Below are 22,608 nucleotides of genomic sequence, written 5' to 3' on the forward strand. Positions count from 1 at the left end.
GAGTATGGTTTTACGCCGCTTTTAGCAATATTCCAGCAATATCACGTCGGGGGACACCAGAAATGGGCTTCACACATTGTACCCATGTCGGGAATCAAACCCGGGTCTTCGGCGTGCGCTTATTAGAGCGGGGCGCTTATTACATCGAATACGGTAGTTGTTATTGTAAGTCATACTGACATCTACTTGGAGTATTCAAGTTGAACATTTACTACAAAAACTACATGTAATTATACATTCCACAAAACATTCTAACTACTATTAACATTATGAAAACTATGTAAGGCATGCACTGTGTTCAAATCTCCAACCAGGCCACCTCCTGGTCCAGCTGTGTCATAAAAAGAGACATTAAAAGATGGTACTTGTTGTTACCCTGGCTGTTGCTTGGCATTAAGGGGCTTAAACAAGGACTGGTCGGCTCGGAGTCAGTATACTGTGTCTGAGTAGGGTATTCATGTTAAACTGTGGCATGGTCTATAATGGACTGGCACAAGCAGCCCCACACACACATACAAGTGCATGCACGTTGTGATATAAGTGCATATGATTTAACAATCTTAATGCTAAACCCCATTAAACATCCTGTCACATCTACTATTGATAATTTTCCTCTCGTTATATGCTTTAAAACCAACAACCCACAATTTTAATGCCTACAATACCAAAGCGCTGTATCATATAAACAACATTACTTTTCAACAAATTTATAATCATTATAACGCCATTTGCCCCCAAAATAAAACAAAACATGAATAAGTACCAAATTCCCAAGGAACCAGTTGTGGATATTATTTATTATTTATTTAGGTCTGAATATGATAAATATCTTTAGCCCATATCTAATAATTGTTTTAGAAACAACTCCATTAATCTAGAAAATATGAACACTGCATATGATATCTGAATAAGCTTAATAATATTATAATACAATTCTTGGTGGCTTACACCGGCTACTTTCACTAACTAACGGAAGTGTCTGTAAAATCTTCATCTTGTCCCTCGAAGTCCAGACGTACAGATTCTATCAGCTACCTCAATGATAACAACTCTACTTCCACTTATCTCCATGTTTTCTGGAACTGGTTCGGCTGAAACATGAAAAAAACATCATTAAAACCGAAAAAAACATCATATAAGCACTGCATATATTTCACAAAGAAATGTTAGAGTCTAATGTCTACATACAATAATCAAACTTCCCAATATTGCAGCTATATGCATAAAATGACGATGGCCTATATATAGTAGAGTCTGTACCTGACAATCCGATGATTGCAATCATGAGCATCAATCTACTCAAATATATGATGACATCCATCAACCAAGTCAGCGAGCTTCACCAGCCTTTCCCATTGGTCGCCTCTCACGGGAAAGCATTGTCACCTCTTACGAGAATGGGACCTGAAGACCTGTTCTAATTCAGTTCTTTACAAAGGTGCTCACACTATTAAGATTACACTTACTAATGATACATATTTAACAAATAACAAGTATTTGAAATACTTACAGTAAATGTTTGAGACAGCCATATCCTACTTTTTAATTTGTCAAATTACTAAATAACTTCTTTGAGTGGCATTTACATTCCTTGTAATCCGTGTGTTAATCCCATACCCATCAATCACTGTACATCAACCCTATCTCTTGTATAAACTTATTTATCATAACTACCTATCAATCAGTGTACATCAACCTTTTCTGTTATATAAACATCTATCTATTGTTATGTATATATATCATGCTCATACCTAGTTTGTACATCATTTGCTTGATAACGGTGTTAGAATCTACACCGAAACGTCGCCCAATTGTAATAAAGAAGTTGCTCATCCATAACAATTTTGTCTTAGTTAAATTACTAAATACTTCATATATAAGAATGACTAGGTTGATAGGTTCCTAAACATATTAAAGAGGTCATACTGCACACCAGGGTTACGGGAAATTTAAAATCCCAATCAGACATTTCCATTTAGGCCATGCCCCCATCAAATAGCGTATTTTAGTACGACTTCTCACACATATTACAAGTTGTTACTTTCAGTGTTCCCTCGTTATAGCGCGCTTCAATATAGCGCTAACTCGGTTATAGCGTGAGGTAAAGCATGGCTCCCAAAATTTACTAACATTTTTAACAAAAGTTTTCCAATGACACGATGTTTTGCCCAATCTCAGAAAACATTATCAGCTGATCACCGCGATCACGTTATACCTGAAATACCAGTCAATAAATCTGATAACTCTCATCAATTATTTGGACCCCGTTTGTTTTTTAAAATGTCCGGACAGAAAAATTTAAATGTCCGGTACGCAATATTTCAAACAGGACATTTGAGATTCCCAATCGGACATGTCCGGCGCATATGACCGTTTCCGGACCCCTGCAGCACATATAGCTGGAATGTTGCTGAGTCTGGCATAAAAAAACAAATAAACACCAAACAAACTAGTTCCAGCAGCAGAGGACTATGACTGAGAGAAAGGATGGACGTATGGACATTCGGACCACCATCTTCTGATGAAGTTTGTTTCATCACAGACCTATATACAAGTCCGTGGTTTTATGATGAATGGAAATTGTTTTCAAATCTATTGTCACTACACGTGTATTTTGTAAAATGTTGAAGAGAAAAAAACCACAATGACATTAAAAAAAAGCTACAAAATCACTCTTTCTAATATTACATTTTAAATAATTTTATGCATAGATCTGGAGTGTCTGCAGACTATATGTAAGTAAAACCTCGATCTCGGGAAAAGCCCTCAGAATTTCCCTCCCTCAAAATATTTTTTACATTTTCAGCCAAAACCTTTGAGTTGTGTGTTAACTATGGCAATATTCCAGCTAAGGGTAAATTTACGCACTGAAACTCTGATATGCAGCGATACATGGCCTTTGATATACACGATATATATTATAACTTGTAGCCTCCAGCTCGTGGTATAAAACCTAATGCGGGACACATAAAACCATATGTACCTCGAGTGATCCTGCTTAAACAAATTTATTTTCCAGATATGTTTTTAGGTGACATTGTAAAAGAATTAACACAAATTAAAAATTGATAGAAAACAGCTGTTCGATTAAGGTAAGGTCAACTCGGCTATGTCATGTGACTTCCATTGACTCGAAAAAGCGTGTGGCTTTTTACTTTGAGGCGGGGTATAAGGGAATTATTCAGCCCATCAGAAATCCACATGCAGCCTGTAGTGCCCATGGCGGGGTATAAGAGATTTATTCCCTCACTGAGAAATTTATTACCCTCCTAGGGGGCTTACACAGTATTTTATCAAGATCAAGCGGACCAATGAAATCTCATCATTCAGACATGGAGATATGATAAAGACCTTTATCACATCACATGACGATACAAAATATCTCAACAAAACAATAACCCTATGCAGCATGTGACTTTAGCAGCTAGTCCGAAGTCTGGGTCTAGTAAAATTTCTTCCGGTCTAGTAAGCTTTAGTCCATAAGTCCATAAATTGTACATTAACACTATGATCTATTGAAAATGACGTTAAGTGACAGGTTAAGGCTAGTAGATTGTCATGTTTTGGGCACTGACTGCCCTATCTAAAGAGGGTTACATGCAAGCTTGAAAAACTGCCAGTGGACTGTGAATCAGCTGTTTTGGGATCATTTTGGCTAACAAGTTCTTTTTTGCTAACAAGTTCTCGTGGTCATCTTTACAAAACCCGCCTTCCAAATCTTTTTTGCGCGTCTACAATATGACATTAGAAACTTTCATTTCACTTCACTAAGGGTTTCAACTTTTATGCGTTGCTCTTTGGGACTGCAGATTTGGGACTGAACAACAGCCTCTGAGAAGGTGTTGATAAATCCCTGTACGCTCAAAAAATGAAATGATTTATTATGAATCTTATGTATGTATATGAAAATGAAAAGAATGTACTTGAATATAAGTCAGTGAGTGAGAATGGTTTTATGCCACTTTTAGCAATATTCCAGCAATATTACGTCAGGGGACACCAGGGCCCACTTGCACAAAGCGATCTTAACGCTAAGATGATCTTAACTCCCATACTTTAACATAGGCTTACAATAGTCTAAGCGCTAAGGTCGTTTTGTGCAAGTGGGCCCTGAAATGGGCTTCACACATTGCACCCAGGTGGGGATTTGAGCCCAGGTCTTCGGTGTGACGAGCGAACGCTTTAACCACTAGGCTACCCCACCGCCCTATTTGAATATAAAAAAGAGGCAATATTATAAGGTAGCGAGGCCTATCATGAATAATGCCATAATAGACCATGATGTGAATATTTTGTGTCTGATGGTTAAGATGGCTGAAGGAGTAACACAAATTCTCATAAACAGTGGGATCACTGTAAGCCTATTTGTCCTCAGGCTCCAAGTTAATCAGTTAACTTGGGTAAGCTGGCTTAACCTTGATAACAACGTCAGTGTTGACTACAGTACATATACTGGTTATTATCGTTACCATATTCCCTCCATTAAGCACCCTGCTACCAATAAGCGACCCATATATTTTCTTCCACATTTGTTACAGAAAACGCAGGGGTGTATTATTGCCAAGTGAATATCATCAAAAATGTTTTGGTTTGAACCAAGTTTGTTTATACCGCTCTATCATTGAAAAGAAATTGAATTTATGTAAGGCTTTATTTAAAAGCATCTCTTTGTCATGTTTCTAAGCACTCAGGGTGCTTATTGTAGCAAATACGGTGTGTCACTGCTAATCACAAGATTAGGCAATATGTCATCAGTGTTCACAGTCAACAAATATTCAGCAGAATAGGAGGTAAGTTTCAGCTTAATGCCGCTTTAAGTAACTGTACTGTATTTCAGTTATGTCACAGAGATATAGATAAGCTTTTGGTTAATTGGGTATTTTATGCAGGGTTTGATGATTTTGATTTGGTATTCACAAGTTTTAGAGGGTAATCAAATATTTTACCTACATTTGGATATTTAACTTTAAACCTGTTTTGTAACAATACCTGTAAATCCTCTAAAACTATGTGAATAGTAGTTTTAGAGCTGGGACAAGTCCAAATTTACTACCCGGGTACCCACCCCCCTATTACCCGACCCTACCAGGCTACCCGCTGTTGTTCTCAAGAGATAGGTACAAAATGTCCGATTGGGAAATGTTTGACCGTATTCCTGTCAAAATGTATTGAGATACACGTATAAAATGATTTGGTCATGCATACACTGAAGTTGACTGAAGTATTATCTTTATGCAAACATATAAAGTCAGAAGGAATGGGTGCATTGTCGGAAAGAAATGTGATCATTTGTCACTTATAGTGTAGCCATAGAGTTCTAGATAATTTTTGCCATTAAATGATATAATCACTGTGACTAACAATGGGTCTGGGTTGTCCTGTGGGTACCTGGGTCCTACTCAGTACCCACCTGACCCGAGTACCCAAGTTACCCGTACCAGTCCTAAGTAGTATGTATACTTGTCTGCGTCTGCTTGCGTCTCCCTCTCTGGGAAGCCATTTTTTGTTTACACAATCTATCATTGTAAGAAAGGCGTTATTGTTTTAATTACCAATCAGCAACTAATTAAGATACAACATGTACATTGACTAGGCACGATGTGCTTTTCAATTGGCATCTATCCGTATGTTTGACGCTGAAGCTTTTCCGAATGTAACTGTTGGTAAGTGAATTTGGTGATTGGCTGATACACAATCATTTTATCTATAAGTTGTAACATACACAATTGTTTTATCTAATATACGCATTAATTTTATTTCAATAGCGTACTTAAAGGGTTTTTGCATATTTGATACACAAGTATTTGATTTGTCTGCGTATTTCAGTTTATTTAATGCGTAGTTTACGCAAATACTCTGCTTATCTCGAGCGCTGATGTCATCATGTGTCCTCTCATGAGTGAAACCAACAAACAAGTCCCTGAGGCACGCCAGAAACCTATGAGTAATATCTTGGGTTCATTGCAAATTTGCTCTGAATATGTTTCTTGGTTTGTCAGCACCATACCCGTCCTCGTGGGTTTCACCGAAGTGGTAAACGTCTGAGACCTGCATAACTTCGGGCTTTCCTCCCACATCCAGTTGACAAGTGGACGCACCATGATATAACCATGACAACTGAAATGCTGTTCAAAGCAGCCTCACACCAAACTCACTATCACACTCATCTTGTTCAAAAGCATATAAACATCTAACACGTCTTAGAAAAGGCTCTGAAGTGGATTTAAAATACTGGTTATCTGGGATAAAACAAAAGTGATTAATTATTTTGTGTTAAAGAATTGAGAGGTGTTTTCAAGCATTAACACTAGCACCAAGACACTGTAGCATCTCAGTCACATTCCGAGCTGAAGCTTGTCGTTAAACCTTGAACATGCCGAAACACCAACTAAGGTTAGAATTGGTCTTCAGCAACCCATGCTTGCCCGTAAAGGCGACAATGGCTAATCGCAAGAGGCGACTAACGGATTTGGTTGTCAGGCTCGCCGACTTGGTTGATGCATGTCATCGTATCCAAATTGCGTAGATCGATTTGCATGATGTCAATCACTGGATTATCTGGTCCAGACTGGATTATTTACAGACCGCCATGATATAGCTTGAATATTGCTGAGAGCGGCATTTAACAACAAATAAAACCAACTAAAATGAAACTGAAGTCACACCATGCTTAAGGGTGTCAAAACGACTTGATACCAGTGATGATCTTTTAGGCGAGAAAGGACAATATGATATCAGTGTAACATTCTTCGAACAACGTGCATGTCACAGATATCCACACAAATCTCTAATTTGGAACGGATGTTTCTGAGAAGCAAATACTAAGTTTACCTTATATATATTTCATAAACAATGACAAAAGTTTAGCATTTTTAGAGTGCAAAATTTTCAACTCAAAACTCACTCTGTCACTTCCGCTCAATCAATACTGAAAGAAGTTACAACATGTTACAGGGGCGGTCGGGTAGCCTAGTGGTTAAAGCGTTAGCTCGTCCCGCCGAAGACCTGGGTTCGATTCCCGACATGGGTACAATGTGTGAAGCCCATTTCTGGTGTCCCCTGCCGTGATATTGCTGGGATATTGCTAAAAGCGTCATAAAACCTTACTCACTCACTCACTCACTTACAATATGTTACTACAACGTGTATAAGGTAGCTAGGCTTGTAACCCTTAAACAACTGGATGTCCAAAATAAGATGTACCGGTACATATTTTCGTCCCAGGTCGAATCATAAAAATATAAAGATTCCAATTTGAAGTAATTGTTTAGAAACAAGTTTAGAGTTACCTTCCATTCTAGACAAGGATCTTTCACCAATTGTCATAATTCACTGTGTTTTGAAGTTTTCAAGATAAATTTTTAACAGGTTTTAATGAGATTATTTTAAGTACCTTATTTACATTAATAACAACAGTAGTTTTTCAACATTTTAGTTATTTCTGGTGACTGGAATAATAGAACATATCTTCCCATTGCAAGGGAGTTACTGACTACAAAAGTCGAACTAGGCTGGAATTATGAAGTTATATTTTGACTAGACTAATGAGCCTATGCATAGTCCAATGAAACCCTCGAAACAAAATCAACATCCGGTTCGTAAACTGCCTTGAAGATTTTGGTCAATTGCAAGATATGCAAAGAATGTGTACCACCAACTCAGTGCCAAAAGATATTTTTCAAATCTTTTCCTGTTTTTAAGTTTGGTGCTCATGTGATTTGATGTAATTCACAAAGTAAGACCTGTTTTTTTTTAAAATAGATCTTGATTATCAATCAGATGATCTTCAATGGGCAAGTGATATGAGAGGTGGAATCTGATTGGCCAATAGGAGGGACATAGAAGTGACATAAGTATGATCAACCCCTGAAATTACAGCGTAGTTCGGCAAGGGTGGTAACTAGACTTTTACAGTCAGTTAACTCCCTTGCCTCGGGAAGATGAAAAGAACACTGCTTGGCAGCTTTTCATTTTTTCATATTTTTTTTCACATTTCAATTTCTGTGAGCCAGTAGATTTGTAAACCAACTTTTAATAAAAAGTCTGACCTAAACTGGATTTGGTTATGCATGGTAAGATAGCAACAGAAAGTTGAGTTTTATGTTATCTGTCTTCATATCTGAGCATATGCTGAGTTTGTATTTAGAAGTCAATTTAGACGTGTTGAAAGATTGTTGAGTATTTGGCAATCAGCCAAGAAACAGCTATAATTCAGCAAATTACAACCCGGGTCTTCTAACTTTTAGAGTTTCACTATGCCTGGGTTGTTTAACCATGCGTGAGTGGTTTCTCAATGGCTCAGAGCAATCCTGTGGCCTGTGGCCTGTGTCAAATTCATAGACTGCGCCACAACAACATGAATTGAGGGAGCATTGGACTAGGCCTGTAATGATTCACCGATACCTACGATATCATCGATACTTATAGTCTGATTCCCGTGCAACCTTTCGAGTGGAGTTGATTGGTTCAACTGTGTCATATGGCTCTGTGACGCAGGGATAGCATTATGCAGATGGCTGTTACAATGAATGCTCATTCCAACCGTGACAAACAGGTCTGGTTGTTGATGAAATATAGTGATAGCTAAATAGACAGATTTTTTATTCATGCACCGATTGTCTTTAAATGTAATATCCAGTTATGTATGACTGTTTAATAATCTCATACCAACATTGACTGGAGTAGGTCCAATAGTTTTTCAGATATTGTAGTAAACGTCAGTACCTTAAATTACCTTCCAGACTATAGGTTAACACGATACTTGAATCGGCAGTACGTGAGATTGCAATGAACCATAAACAGAACAGGAACTAATAGAGTTACCTCCCATAATGGCAGAAGTAGCATAGCGCCACCTACAAGAATGGCAGAACATAAGGACATAGTGACTGAGGACACACCGACTAACTGTTACCATGGTTACGTTTAACAAAATTCCATCATTTAAAACTGGTTCTTTTCATGAAGTTTTCATTGTTAAAGATTTTGAGATCACAATTAATAAATGCATGAAGATAGAGGTTTTAGAGCTGTGATTTCATCATTCCTTACAATCGTGAGTAGTATCGTCAGTCTGTATCGGGATACAAATTGTATTGCAAGGTACCAGGCGATATTCATTTCTCCATGGGACAACTGACTTGGAATCACTTGCGTCATGAAGGACACAGAACCATCAACAACACTGAGGTGGGCACAAGAAGATTACTTCCCTGAGGGAGCAGCCTACTATGGAGGTGAAACTTTTGAACAATGAGATATCTCTGTTGGATTAAACTGATAGAGTTGCACATCTTCTTGGAGTGAGTGAGTGAGTGAGTGAGTGAGTGAGTGAGTGAGTGAGTGAGTGAGCGAGCGAGTGAGGTTTAACACCGCTTTCTGACAGTATTCCAGTTAAATCACGGCGTGTCAGCTTAATATTGGAGGAAAGCCTGAAGTGATGCAGGTCTCAGACGTTTACCACTTCGGTGAAACCCACAAGCACGGGTTCAGTGCTCACAAACCTAGAAACGTAATCGGAGCGAACAGGGAATCGAAACCAACAATCATAGGTTTTTGGCGTGCCCAAGGGACGCAACTCTACACAGCGAATCGCAGCACCTTAGACGACTGGGCCACCCGTGCCCCCACATCTGCTAGGAGAGAATGCTTGACTCTTATTAATCTAATGCTTGTTGTGAACAATGAAGTGTCTGTGTTGAATACTTGTTGACAACATTATTCTTGTGGTGGTAGATAGATAAATAAATGATGAAAGAAAAAACAATTGTCTTTTTTGTTCAATTTTGTGCACCCCTATTAACAGTAAAATGGGTTGGTCAACATGCCTTCTTTATCTAACCCGCAAAGTCACTCATCCCTGATTATACCTGGGTTGTCTAAAATAGTAATTGCTACTGTTTACCTGTTTTTAAAAATTAGATGAAGCAGGTTGATACCATCCACCATCTCTATATTCCGTATATAAACAAATACACAATACTGTCGAAATTTTAATTTGTAAAGATTTCAACATTGTTTTGGCTACACTCACATACCATGCATTCCAACATTGTGAAATTCATGTCATTAGATAATTCAGTATTGTAAACACATGGCAAATCTGACATGTGAATAGTCACTAAACATGCCTCTGTGCAAAATGTATCAGTAGACTACCATATTTACCATACTAAGCGCACCACTCCAATAAGTGCCCCCAACCAACTATCAAACCAATCTGTAAGTAATCTTTATAACATGTATATTAATGTATCAGTAGACTACCATATTTACCATACTAAGCACACCCCTCCAATAAGTGCCCCCAACCAACTATCAAACCAATCGGTAAGTAATCTTCATAACATGAATAACATGTTCCCTACAAAGACGAAAAATTTACATGACAGTCCATAAGAGTGTATTTTATGGATTTTCACAAAAAACAGCAGCACTGAAGGGGTATGTAATCGCCTTGTAACTCTTATCAAACATTTTATTGACGTTTCAACTGCTTCTTCACTTCATGTCAATCTCAGAAAACAAATTTATCTTGAGGTCGCCCCCCCAATTTTCTAAGCATCCAGCGTGCTTATCATGGAGAATAAGGTATTAACATATGTACGGACTATGATTAGCTGAACGTGTGTGACTCAGCAACATTTTCCTAGTGTCTGGCTCCTAACGTGGCTGACAAACTTGCCTGACAGAGATTTATGTAGGATCCCAAAGTGCTCTTAGCAGTCATATTGAGGAAAAACTTTTTTTTTTAAATTGGGATTTTATTAATGTTTTTATTTTCCAGAAGTATTAACATGATTAATATGATTAAATACAAAGCTTTTAAGCATCTTCCTCTAGATCATGTTTCTTGTCCTGTTAGCAGTGAAATACAAGGCACCTTGACAAAACCTTATCATTAGTTCTAACCGATTTAACATGCATTGGCAACCGGTCTGTGCACTGGACTTTTCCAGTTGTGACTGCAAAATGTCTGATTTGAAAAGTGCAAACCGGACATTTAACATGTTTAAAAATTTGCCAACTGGATATTTTTGAGAAAGTACTTGCAGGACATTACAACCTGACTTGATTGGTCAATAAGAATGTGAAATTTGAGATAAAATATCAATAGACATGATGATTTACCATTTAAATTGTATTTCCTGTTCTGCTAGGCATTATTTTATATAAAGAAATTAAGATTACCATGTGTATTTTCTCATAAACTAAGCCAAAATAGAGACCACATGATCACATTTTTTTTACCAGTCTACTGGTGATTCGGTTAAAAAATACTGAATAATATATCTTCAAAGAATTTTGATGCAACGGTCGGAAGAATTGTATTTTATCAAAAATCATATATTCCAATTTCATGTTATTTTAGTTGCAGCTTTTATGATATATAATTAAAATAATCATAACAATGACTGTAGCAGTTTGGAACAGCTGATTGCTATTGCCAGATCGGTTTTATATATGGAACAATTTGACCTGTCACTGTAAAGACTTCCCTGAGGACTTGCGAAAAAGAGGTCATGTTGAGACATAATAGTCAAACTAGGACAAATATGACTTTTACTGAGTCAAAGTGTGGCATTTATGATAAATGTATCAATTCTCTGTCAACTAAAGTTCATTTCAGGCATCAATATCGGTAATCTGACCGTGGTTGTTGTAACATAAGTCCAAATATACAATGATCCTGTACACGTTTTATAACCAGATAGTGTAGTAACAGGATTAAATTGCGTAGTTCAGTACAGATTTATTGATGTGGTATTTTCAGGTGTTACATGCTCAAAGTGAGTCAGTGAGTTGGGTTTAACGCCGCTTTTAATAGTATTCCAGTTATATCACGGCGTGTCAGCTTAACATGCTTAATGTGGGAGGAAAGCCAGAAGTGATGCACGTCTCAGACGTTTACCTATTCGGTGAAACCCACGAATACGGGTATGGTCCTCACAAACCTAGAAACATAATCGGGGCGAACTGGGATTCGAACCCACAATCATAGGTTCCTGGCGTGCCCAAGGGACGCAGCTCTGCCAGCGAATCGCGGCACCTTAGACGACTTGGCCACCCGTGCCCCCTACATGCTCACAGTAATGTCTCAAGACCCGTGGTGGTGTTTCAAGAAAAATAGTGTGCACTATACTCAAGAAAATACAGAGTATGTTTTGAAAGTGACCCTTGCTTTTATTCTTCTATTATCTTATTCATACAGGAACGAACACTAGTCACTGTCAAATATGAAGTGGGCATGACCAAATTACAAATGTATGGTTTCGCAAAAATCTACCAGCTCTTTGGTTCTACATTTCATGCAGACAAATATTGGCCTCAGAGCAGATCTGGTAATCCAGGATAAGTGTGAACCAACTCACAAAACATGTCTGAGACAAGATGGCTGAGCACAGAATTTGAGCAAACATATTTGGTTTGTGACAGGTAGAGAGGGTGCATGCATGTTGTGCATACGCAGGTCATGACGATGAAATTGACAACGCTCCCATGGACTCACGTGTTGCTCACAATCGTTTGATGAATGACATGACACTATTCATTATTGCTCACTGGGGTAAAAACATATTCAATTTAAAAAGCAAATGAATTCCCTTACTGGTCAAGATACTTTTAAATTGCTGTTATATCTATTAGGGCTGTTACGATTCACCCACACATTCGGTGAATCGAACCGTATCCATTCATGGATTGAATTCGTTATTCGTGGCCACTAGAATCAAATATTTATGAATATGCAATCATGTGCATTTAAATACCCTGTACCTACAAATATCCAAAAGATATTATATGCTAGGATTTCTTCAAAGACGACACTCTTATAATATTTAATTTGACAGTATTGGGGTCACTGGTCATTGTCGCATTTGAGCAGATACTAGTACCAGGATAAGTGCATTATATAAATGTATAATATATTAATAATTAACAAACTGTGTCAAATAATTTATGTTATTATTGTTTCACTGACTACAACAAGTAATACATCAACTGCTGACTTGTTATTGTATTCGTGAATTAATATTAGTATTTGTTACCCTGTACTCGTGATACGAATCGTATTCGCCTCATAGTGTATTCATTGCATGATTTGTATGATTATCTATACAAATTTGCTGTCACTGTTTCGCAGTCATCGGGCACCTCACAAAAGCACCTACTATTAAGTGCTATTGCACTCGCCATCAGAACTCATTGTCAGCCGAGACACGACATGCGCATATCCATCACAATACTTGTCGTGGACCACCCGCTAGTAACCCCTTTCACAATGCAGCCCTCTAAGTTCATTTTTTTGTTAGGGAGCCGAGCGACTCCTATCATGAATATCTTAGGAGCCAACAGATATCTTACACAGATATCGTCACCAGTTATGCTTACTGTTAGGTAGCCAAGTGGCAAGCAGTAGATAAATTTAGGTCACCAATCATAGATTAAAGTCACATTTGGACACCAAAATGGTTGTTACTTAGAGGGCAGCATTTACGGTACACACCAGTGGGTGGTCCTCATACAGTCATACAGGGTTAATTGTCAGGTCACAACTCAACTTATCCTGGCTTACCAGTAGTTAGATGGAAACCGAAGTCAAGATCCATTTCCCTTAGACTGTTATTGAGTATACAATACTGCACAGATATGGAGCATGTATGATAGGCATCACAGGTGTCTGGTGTGGATTCCTAAGGCCTTTGATTAATTCATGTTGGTTTACACGTAAAAGAGTCTGATTGTCCAAACCTTTGTTCAGTGGTTGATATGAAATGAGATTAGACCCTTCAATGTGTTTAATCATATGGGAAATGTTTTTTAGTAAAAAGATGGGGTCAGTAGGAAGAGACAAAATAATTCATTATTCTGATCACACTGCAAGTAATTTTTAAAAATGTTATCATTGGTTATTCATGCAAAAAAATATCTGTGAAGCTAACAACAGTATTTGAGTGAACATTACCATCTTCCTGAGGCAAGGGAATTAACAGACTACAAAAGTCCAGTTTCCACCCTTGCCGTACTTAATTATTAGGCATGGCTCGATCGCAGCGCTACCAGTGGCTATGAGTTATGTCCCTTCTATGTCCCTCCCAGCCTGTTTCCCGGGGTATGCTGCGCTGACGCTACACTGACCCAGGCAATGACTGCATAATGCCTGCCTCCACTAGACGAACAAACATGGCGGATGCGACATGTATTTACTGTAGAAAAACGCTAGAATGGGTGGTTAAAGTTTTTTCTTAACGTTTCCATGAATGCTCTTGCAATGTATACCCCCAAGAATAATGTCCATTGTTACTTTTAGTGAAAGAAAACATTATTTAAGCTGTTTTGAGACTCGAAAGTGGTCGTCACATCGGGGAAATGTAAACAATGACACACACACCATTTTCAACAGTGATATGTGTGTTAATAATTCATGTCAGCTCACTGTTGTCACGAAATCGTATACATAATACATGGAATTAAACGACCATGTTAATGAAATACCATTAGCATCTACATTGACAGGTATTTGCTGTACAGATCCTGTAATCAACCGATATCTGCACGGTGGTTGCCATGTTGTTTATGAACAGATGAACCGGATGTCGATGTGGTTAACACAATTTTGATAGGACTATGCATTGACTCGCAGTCCAGCCAAAATGTAACTCTGAAATTCCGGCCTAGTTTGGCAGGGGTGGAAACTGGACTTTTATAGACAGTTAACGCCCTTGCCTCCTCGGGAAGATGACATTTACAGGTCATTGATGATGTATCATATTTGTCTGTGTCAGCACGGCCAGGCTGGGAAATATGTTTAAATTGTTTTCATAAGTGTGATAGTCATGATTGGTATTTATAATCAGATAATATAAGCTTAAAACACGTGTTAAACTGAAATGTCTTTTTTTTCCTGACATGCTTTGTAAAGGTTCATCATGGTTCATGTTCATGGATCATGTAGACATATGAAAATGAGTTATAAAATAGATTATTGCCAAACATTAAACCTGATAAATTGATATAGGAAACACCAGCCTTTCAGTTAACAGAAGTTTGAATTTCTCATTTATTTTTCAAGTCATTTCCAGAGATGATTAGAAACTCAACACATGAAATGTTATTAATGATAAATACATTGTAGACACAGTTTGCGGCTTCAGTTACAGATGTTATTGGGAATTTTACAAACGTTTGAACATTTTAGCGACTGTGCTTATAAATCTTTCTTCAAAATTTTGGACACAAAAATAGCTCCTATTTTTTCCTACGGTTTGGAAATATTTGGTTTTGCAGAGGCAAAAGAAATTGAATCCGTACATTTATACACTTGTATAAGATTTCTTGGTGTTAAAGTGAGTGAGTGAGTACGGTTTACACCGCTTTTAGCAATATTTCAGCAATATCACGGCGGGGGACACCAGAAACAGGCTTCACACATTGTACCCATGTCGGGAATCGAACCCGGGTCTTCAGCGTGACGAGTGAACGCTTTAACCAATAGGCTACCCGACCGCCCCTCTTGGTGTTAAACACAGTACTTCTAACGTAATGGTTTATGGTGAATGTGGTCGCATGCCCTTGAATATATATCACTATATGAAAATCATAAGATATTGGTTAAAATTACTAAAAATGCCAGAAAGTATATTACCAAAAGAATGTTATAATATGATGCTATTGTATGAAAAGAATGGAGATCAAATTGGGCAAACAATGTTAAATGTCTACTGTATAAATGTGGGTATGGTTACATCTGGGACAACCAATGTTTCTTAGAGAATCATGCCATGTTCATATCGAAAATACGGCAGACGCTTTTTGACATGTACTTTCAAACATGGAGTGAGTGAGTGAGTATGGTTTTACGCCGCTTTTAGCAATATTCAAGCAATATCACGGCGGGGGACACCAGAAATGGGCTTCACACATTGTACCCATGTCGGGAATCGAACCCGGCTCTTCGGCGTGACGAGCGAACGCTTTAACCACTAGGCTACCCGACCGCCCCTTTCAAACATGGAGAATACTGTAGATGTTTCTAGCAAACGCGAATATTATTGATATCTTAAAATGCAAATATGTGCAGAAAATTATTTAACTGATGTAAATATAAGAAAATGCAGAATATCATTAACACAATTTAGATGCAGCTCACAAAGGTTAATGGTTGAAGTTGGCAGGCATAAAGAAAAACCAACATGTTTAAGATTATGTAGACAATGTTCTTTAAATGTCGTGGAAGATGAATTTCACTCTTTACTTGTATGTTGTTAATATGCTAATATAAGTAAAAAATATATTGAACAAAAATACTATGTACTTCCAAATAAATACAAGTTTATCTCTTTAATATCACATGTGAGCAAAACGGCTATACAAAATCTATCTCTATTTATATATCATGCCATGTTATTAAGAAATGAATCCTTGTAACATTTTTAACTGCTTCCACGTTGTCATGATTCTGTACTATGGGCCTGTGGCCTTACAGTTATATATGATTAAACTGAACATAATATATAGATGTTATATGTTAATCAGGACATGATGGAACGCCATGATCATGCCTAAGGTCATGATTTGAATTTAAAACATAATAAACATGCATGTATTATTTGTTAGCAAGTAACAGATGCCACCTCGCAAGTTAGAATTGCTTCACATTGACGCTCTCTCTTGAAGGACCGCCTCCGTGGTCTAGTGGTAGAGCGTCTGCCTGGAGAGCGGAAGGTCTGGGGTTCGATCCACGGCCGCATCATACCAAAAGACGTTAAAAGATGGTACTTGTTGTTACCCTGTCTGGCGCTCGGCATTAAGGGGCTAAAACAAGGACTGGTCGGCTCGGAGTCAGTATACTGTGTCTGAGTGGGGCATTCATGTTAAACTGCGGCATGGTATCTCAGTGAGCTAGCACTATAAAACAGGCATCAGTCCGGAGAAGTACAAGCAGCCACACAAACACACACACGTACATGCACGTCGCTATATAAGTGAAATAATCTTGGACCCGACATTAAATCCCATTTCACCTCACCTCACTGGTCAAGTGTTCCACTATCTATAGACCTCTCAAATGGAATATAGGTCCACAGGAACCTATGCTTGTCATAAGAGGCGACTAATGCATCGGGTGTTCAGAGACTTTGTTGACTGCTTGTCAACGCATATCCATTAAGTGATGGCACAGATTTCATTATTTAAAGACCACAGTCATATAGCTGGTACATTGCTGAGTGTGTCATTAAACAACAAACAAACAAACAAACAAACAAAAACTGTCTATGAAGTATGAATAATGGTGATGACGAGGACATAGGTATCAGAACCACTGGGCTAAGGGCCATCTTTTACAAACAAATGAAGGATCATATTTTTAATTCTGAAGTCAATGGACAAGGGTGTCGTTGTACAAAGCGATCTTAGCGCGAAGGTGGCCGTAACTCCCATACTTTAACATAGGCTTACGACCATCATAGCCCTAATGTTGTTTTGTACAACGGCACCCAGGGCCCTATATCAGAAAACCATCCATGCTTTGTAACTCGCAAACATTTATCTAGGCTCCAAACTAAGTGCAAATTGTTCAAAATTGTCATTTAAATATTTCATATCTGAAATTCAGAGGTATATCAAGTTAGAATCTGAACATTACATTCAATGCAATGATGTAAAACTATTCATCAAAGCCTCTCACTCAATGTTGGCCCTCTTGTCAAATACATGAAACCTCCAAGAAGCCATATAATAACTTATAACATCACGAATACGAATTCTGAATTTTTTAATTCCTATGTGGGAATTTTTTACTGACATTTATTGCTGGCTTGGTGCCAAATATCAGCCCCTGAGCAGGTGCAGATAAATCTTTCAAGTGTTGTAAATCTATGTTACTATTGAAGGATATTAGGAAATAAATAATATGACTGTCACAGTACAACTGCTTTGTAAAGCACCCGTGGGGATTCCGGGCATCGATATACTGTATTCGACGTAATAAGCACCCAGGGCGCTCTCAAAATTAGAAACAGGGAGCTCTTATTAGAATATTAATTTTGTGAAGAAAAAAAAAGAGTTAAAAGATAAATTTCATGGTTTATGCTGAGAGCCTGAAATGTTTATATACAACAGATATATTTTTCCAGAATTTCATTGCCAATAATTAAGGGTGTATATAACACATGAGTGCGTATTTTACGCAAATAAATAAGTCTTTTGTACATTGATCAACCAGAAGGGGTGCTAATTGGGATTGTTCACTAGCCAATATATTAGGAAAAATCACTGTGGGCATTTATTAGAGCGGGGCGCTTATTACGTCGAATACGGTAGGTCCACAGCAATCTATGCTGATAGTAAGAGGTGATCAAATGAACTGGGTGGTCAGACTCAGGGACTTGGTTGATTGCATGTCATGTATAAATTGTGTGCATTGTTGCTCATGATGTCAATCACTGGATTGGTCCTGACCCAATTATTTACAGACTGCCATCATATAGCTGAAATATTGCAGAGTGTGGCGTTAAACAACAAACAAAACACACAAAAAGCATTGTTAAGATCCAGGCCCATTCTATCCTGACACATCTGTACTACCATAGGGGTTAGTGAGTGAGTGTGGTTTTACGCCGCTTTTAGCAATATGCCAGCAATATCACAGCGGGGGACACCAGAACTGGGCATCACACATTGTACTCATGTCAGGAATCGAACCCGGGTCTTCGGCGCAGACACTAGGCAACCCGACCGCCCGTACTACCATTGACCACTTATAGCTAACACTCCTCAGTCATAAACCACTGCTGTTATGGAAGGAAAGAGCAAGTTACCTGTTTACTTATACTTCTCGAGGAACTGAAGGTGAAAGGTGCGGAAATGCTTCAACACCCGCTCAATCTCTTCCAGGGGAGGAAGGATGGTTGTGCGGAAATGGTAAGTTCCATCCTTCTGTGCAAACCCACTCCCAGGAACGGTACAGATTCCAGTCTCCTCCAAGAGACTGAAACAGTAGAACGCATCTGGCGCCTTGTTGTTCTTCTTTGCTTCTTCGACAGCTTTGGGGGGCAAGAAAATCTGTGGGAAGGCATACATGGCGCCTTGAACCTCATTGCATTTGATGCCTTCAATCGAATTAAAAGTATCGGTCACAAGGCGAGCTTTCTTCTTGAGTTGTGACAAAACTTCCTCTTTTTCTTTAATGAACAGTTCATAAGATGGTTCCCCTTGTACTGGAGGGTTCGCGACGACATCCATGACGGCTTGTCCTGAGATGGGCGGGCAGAGTTTGGCAGAGATGCTCTTGAGATACTGCGTCCTGACCTCTGGGTCGAGGTTGATGACCTCTGCATAGCCTCCTCGGTAGCCACACTCACCCATGAAACCTTTCGACGCCGACATAAATGACGCCAGTTCCATTTTGTTGTATTCCGGTCCCATTTCCATGAGCACTTTTTTGAAGGAGAAAAACTCACTGCCTTGTGCATAGACGTTATGCTGATACACCTCGTCAGCCAAAATAAACAGGTTTTCTTCTTTAGCGAATCTGATGACAGCCTTGATGTTTTCCTTGGTCAGGACTTGCCCTGTTGGGTTACCAGGATTAATAATGACAATCGCCCGTGGTTTACAGTAGGGTTTAGCTTCAGCAATAGCTCTCCTCAGCTCGTCAACTTCCATACCCCAGTGCTTTTCTTCATCCAGGTAATATTTGATGGGGTAGGCACTGTATTCTGCAATGGCTGCTGAGTATAGTGGATACTGTGGCACTGGGATCATGATACCTGCTTGGTCGCTTCCACCCTTTCCTGTCAGCAGCAGTGTCAAGATAGACTTGATTCCATCGCTGGCTCCTGTTGACATGATAATGTCATCGGGACTGGAAGGAAAGCCATCTCTCTGGGTGATGTAGGCAGCAATATCCTGTCTGATCACTGCCACTCCTGCGCTATCACTGTACGACCCAATGCTGGCTCCCCGACATCCACCCAAAATACGCCTTGCCCGGCTTTTAGCATCTTCGGGGAAATCCTCACTATCGAGCAGATCCGGGTACGTACATAATGCAAGCACCTGTCGTATAAACTTTATCGGTTTTTGTCCGGTTGCATGACAATCGCCAATATTTGCCTTTACCACCTTTTCAAAAGGTTTTTGGGCTCCGTTTTTTATTTCTTGATCAATTTCATTAGCCCGTGCGACAATAGGTCCCCTGACCGCATACTCCATAAGCTTGACATTCGGGTTGAGTGTTTCTAAAGTCAAAACCTTGTCTGTTCCGTGCGAGCCCATCTTGTCAATTTGATGTTGCACACGATGCAGAGAAAATTACTTACTACTTGCAGTCGGTTGATTATGTCTATTTCTTACAGCCACAGTCTTTGGTGTCTGACTTCAGCAGCGCACCGTTATTATATGAACCTGCCTTACACAACCGGCACTATTTTCGTCCCGACACGAAGCATCCGAGTGTTGTTTCGTCAGCTGAGCAAGGGCGGATAACTCTAATAGATGTAAAGCTACGGTTCACCTTCATGGAAGGTCATTACACAATGTGTGGTAGGCACGTACAACTGTGTGAAAGGATTTATTACGTGCGTGTCCGCGTATTTGGCCTGACCTGTACACCTGTTCACCGCCAACTCTGGAAATCTAGAGAAAGGATGTCATGGTTTATTGTCAACAACGCCTGGTGTAGATTGATCATGCCACGCCCCCTTCTCTGTGCCAACGAACTTGCATTGATCATTCAACGCACACTGATGTATGTTTCATTTAAATTTAACTTTATATGATTTGTTTAAACGCGTTACAATTATGGAAACATTTGAAAGCTTATCAGCTATGTGGGGTGTGCCAGAAGTCGGAAAATGATAAAATGCAGTCTTTTTATGTTATTTTTTTTATCATGTAAAAGCATATAGGCAAATATTTCAAATAATTTTGAGCTTATATATTCGAAATATATTTTACCATATTAACGAAGTTGCTCTAATTTTAACAATGTTTTCTGTTTTAAAGACGTTATTTATCATCTTATTACGGGTCACAACACAACTATCGTCATTAATTGTTAATACAAAATTAATTGAAATATGTGAAAATGCTACAGATGAAAGGAACACTTATCGACCGGATGGCACAGATGGTTGTAAACAATTTGTTATAGGGAAAATGACTGTATTCAAATGAATCATTATTCATCGCCGTCTGTACGGCGTGAATCTTGTGATTTGCCTACACCAGTCGAGCCTGTCTTCCAGCACGCGTTGAAAGGTATCGGTGTTCTGTAGACATGAATATAGGAACGAGTATGCATGCATGCATGATGCAATGTCTACTGACAATTGCTACATGGTAGTGAGAGCAGATGCCACCTTAATTGTATGTTTAATTAATGTACAAGACATTTGGCAAAAGAATATTGTCTCACAAAGTCACATTATTCAAGTTTAGTGGAACTCCGTCCTTCTGGATCTAACATAAAGCGCGATTTGTCCCAGTCTTGACAAGGTTAGAGCTATACACATTAAAACCTAGCTGTTAGCAAGCTGCTGTAGGTCCAATGCATAACTTTACATTGCTATTTTCATTATTCTAGCGCATTGTTTGTTTGTTTGTTGTTTGACGCCGCACACAGCAATATTCCAGTTATATGACGGTGGTCTGTAAACTGGACCGGATAATCCAGTGATTGATATGAGCATCGATCCAAGCAATTGGGATCGATGACATGCATCAACCAAGTCAGCGAGCCTGACCACCCGATCCCGTTAGTCGCCTTTTACGACAAGCATGGGTTGCTGAAGACCTATTCTACCGCGGATCTTCACGGGTACATTGAGCAGCCTTTCTCGTCAGCTGTTATTATTATCATTTTCATCATCATTATTATTGTTGTCCATCACGGCATGAGAGCTGAACGTGAGAAAAGACCAAAATGAGGACGGTCGTGGATACTAACCTCTTTGGTGAAACCCTCGGACATGTTGCTGACACACCTAGGGTCAAGAATCAGGTCGGATATGGGATTCGAACCGCGATCATCGAATCTTGGCACGTCTAAGGGACACAACTCTGCACATGACAGTACGTTTACCATGGCCGCACATTGAAATTCAGTTTTTGTATGAATGACATTGTGACATGTGAGTGACCGGCCAGTTTATGTCCACGGGATGAGTGAAGCCTTTGTTGGTATTCATTACATATTTGGGTGCCTATAAACAATGACAAAAAACAAGTGTCTAAAAATTATATACTTGTGAATGCTGAATGTGTACACCAGAAGGCCAAATATCATATATATAGACTCGAGTGTATATTGAGTTCACACATTAAAAAGCCGTCTTGAACAGTATTCTTTTAAAACACGGCGTGTCAGCTTCATGATGGAGGAAAGCCTGAAGTGATGCAGGTCTCAGACGTTTACCACTGTGAAACCCACGAGTACAGGTATGGTGCTGAAAAACCAAGACACATAATCGGGGCGAATCGGGATTCGAAGCACAGTTAGAAGAAAGTGAAAATATTGATGAAATAGACATGGATATGCACAGCCTATTTACAAATGCACATACTAAATTAATTGTATTGCATATCTGCAAATACATGCATTTGTGT

General features: G+C 38.9%; 1 protein-coding gene across 1 annotated transcript; it reads right to left on the minus strand.

Annotated features, from left to right (window-relative positions):
• Nucleotides 1-21: 21 nt before the first annotated feature.
• LOC124146126 (alanine aminotransferase 2-like) lies at nt 22-20,494 on the minus strand. The gene is made up of 2 exons (XM_046516253.2): nt 18,819-20,494; nt 22-1,091 (listed from the first exon to the last, which is right to left on the minus strand). The coding sequence occupies exon 1, from the start codon at nt 20,275-20,277 to the stop codon at nt 18,823-18,825; it is 1,455 nt and encodes a 484-aa protein (XP_046372209.2). The 5' UTR covers nt 20,278-20,494; the 3' UTR covers nt 22-1,091; nt 18,819-18,822.
• Nucleotides 20,495-22,608: the final 2,114 nt, after the last annotated feature.

This window comes from Haliotis rufescens, unplaced genomic scaffold (assembly GCF_023055435.1).
Source record: "Haliotis rufescens isolate VD_foot unplaced genomic scaffold, xgHalRufe1.0.p SCAF_68, whole genome shotgun sequence".
In the NCBI taxonomy this organism is placed as follows: Eukaryota; Metazoa; Mollusca; class Gastropoda; order Lepetellida; family Haliotidae; genus Haliotis; species Haliotis rufescens.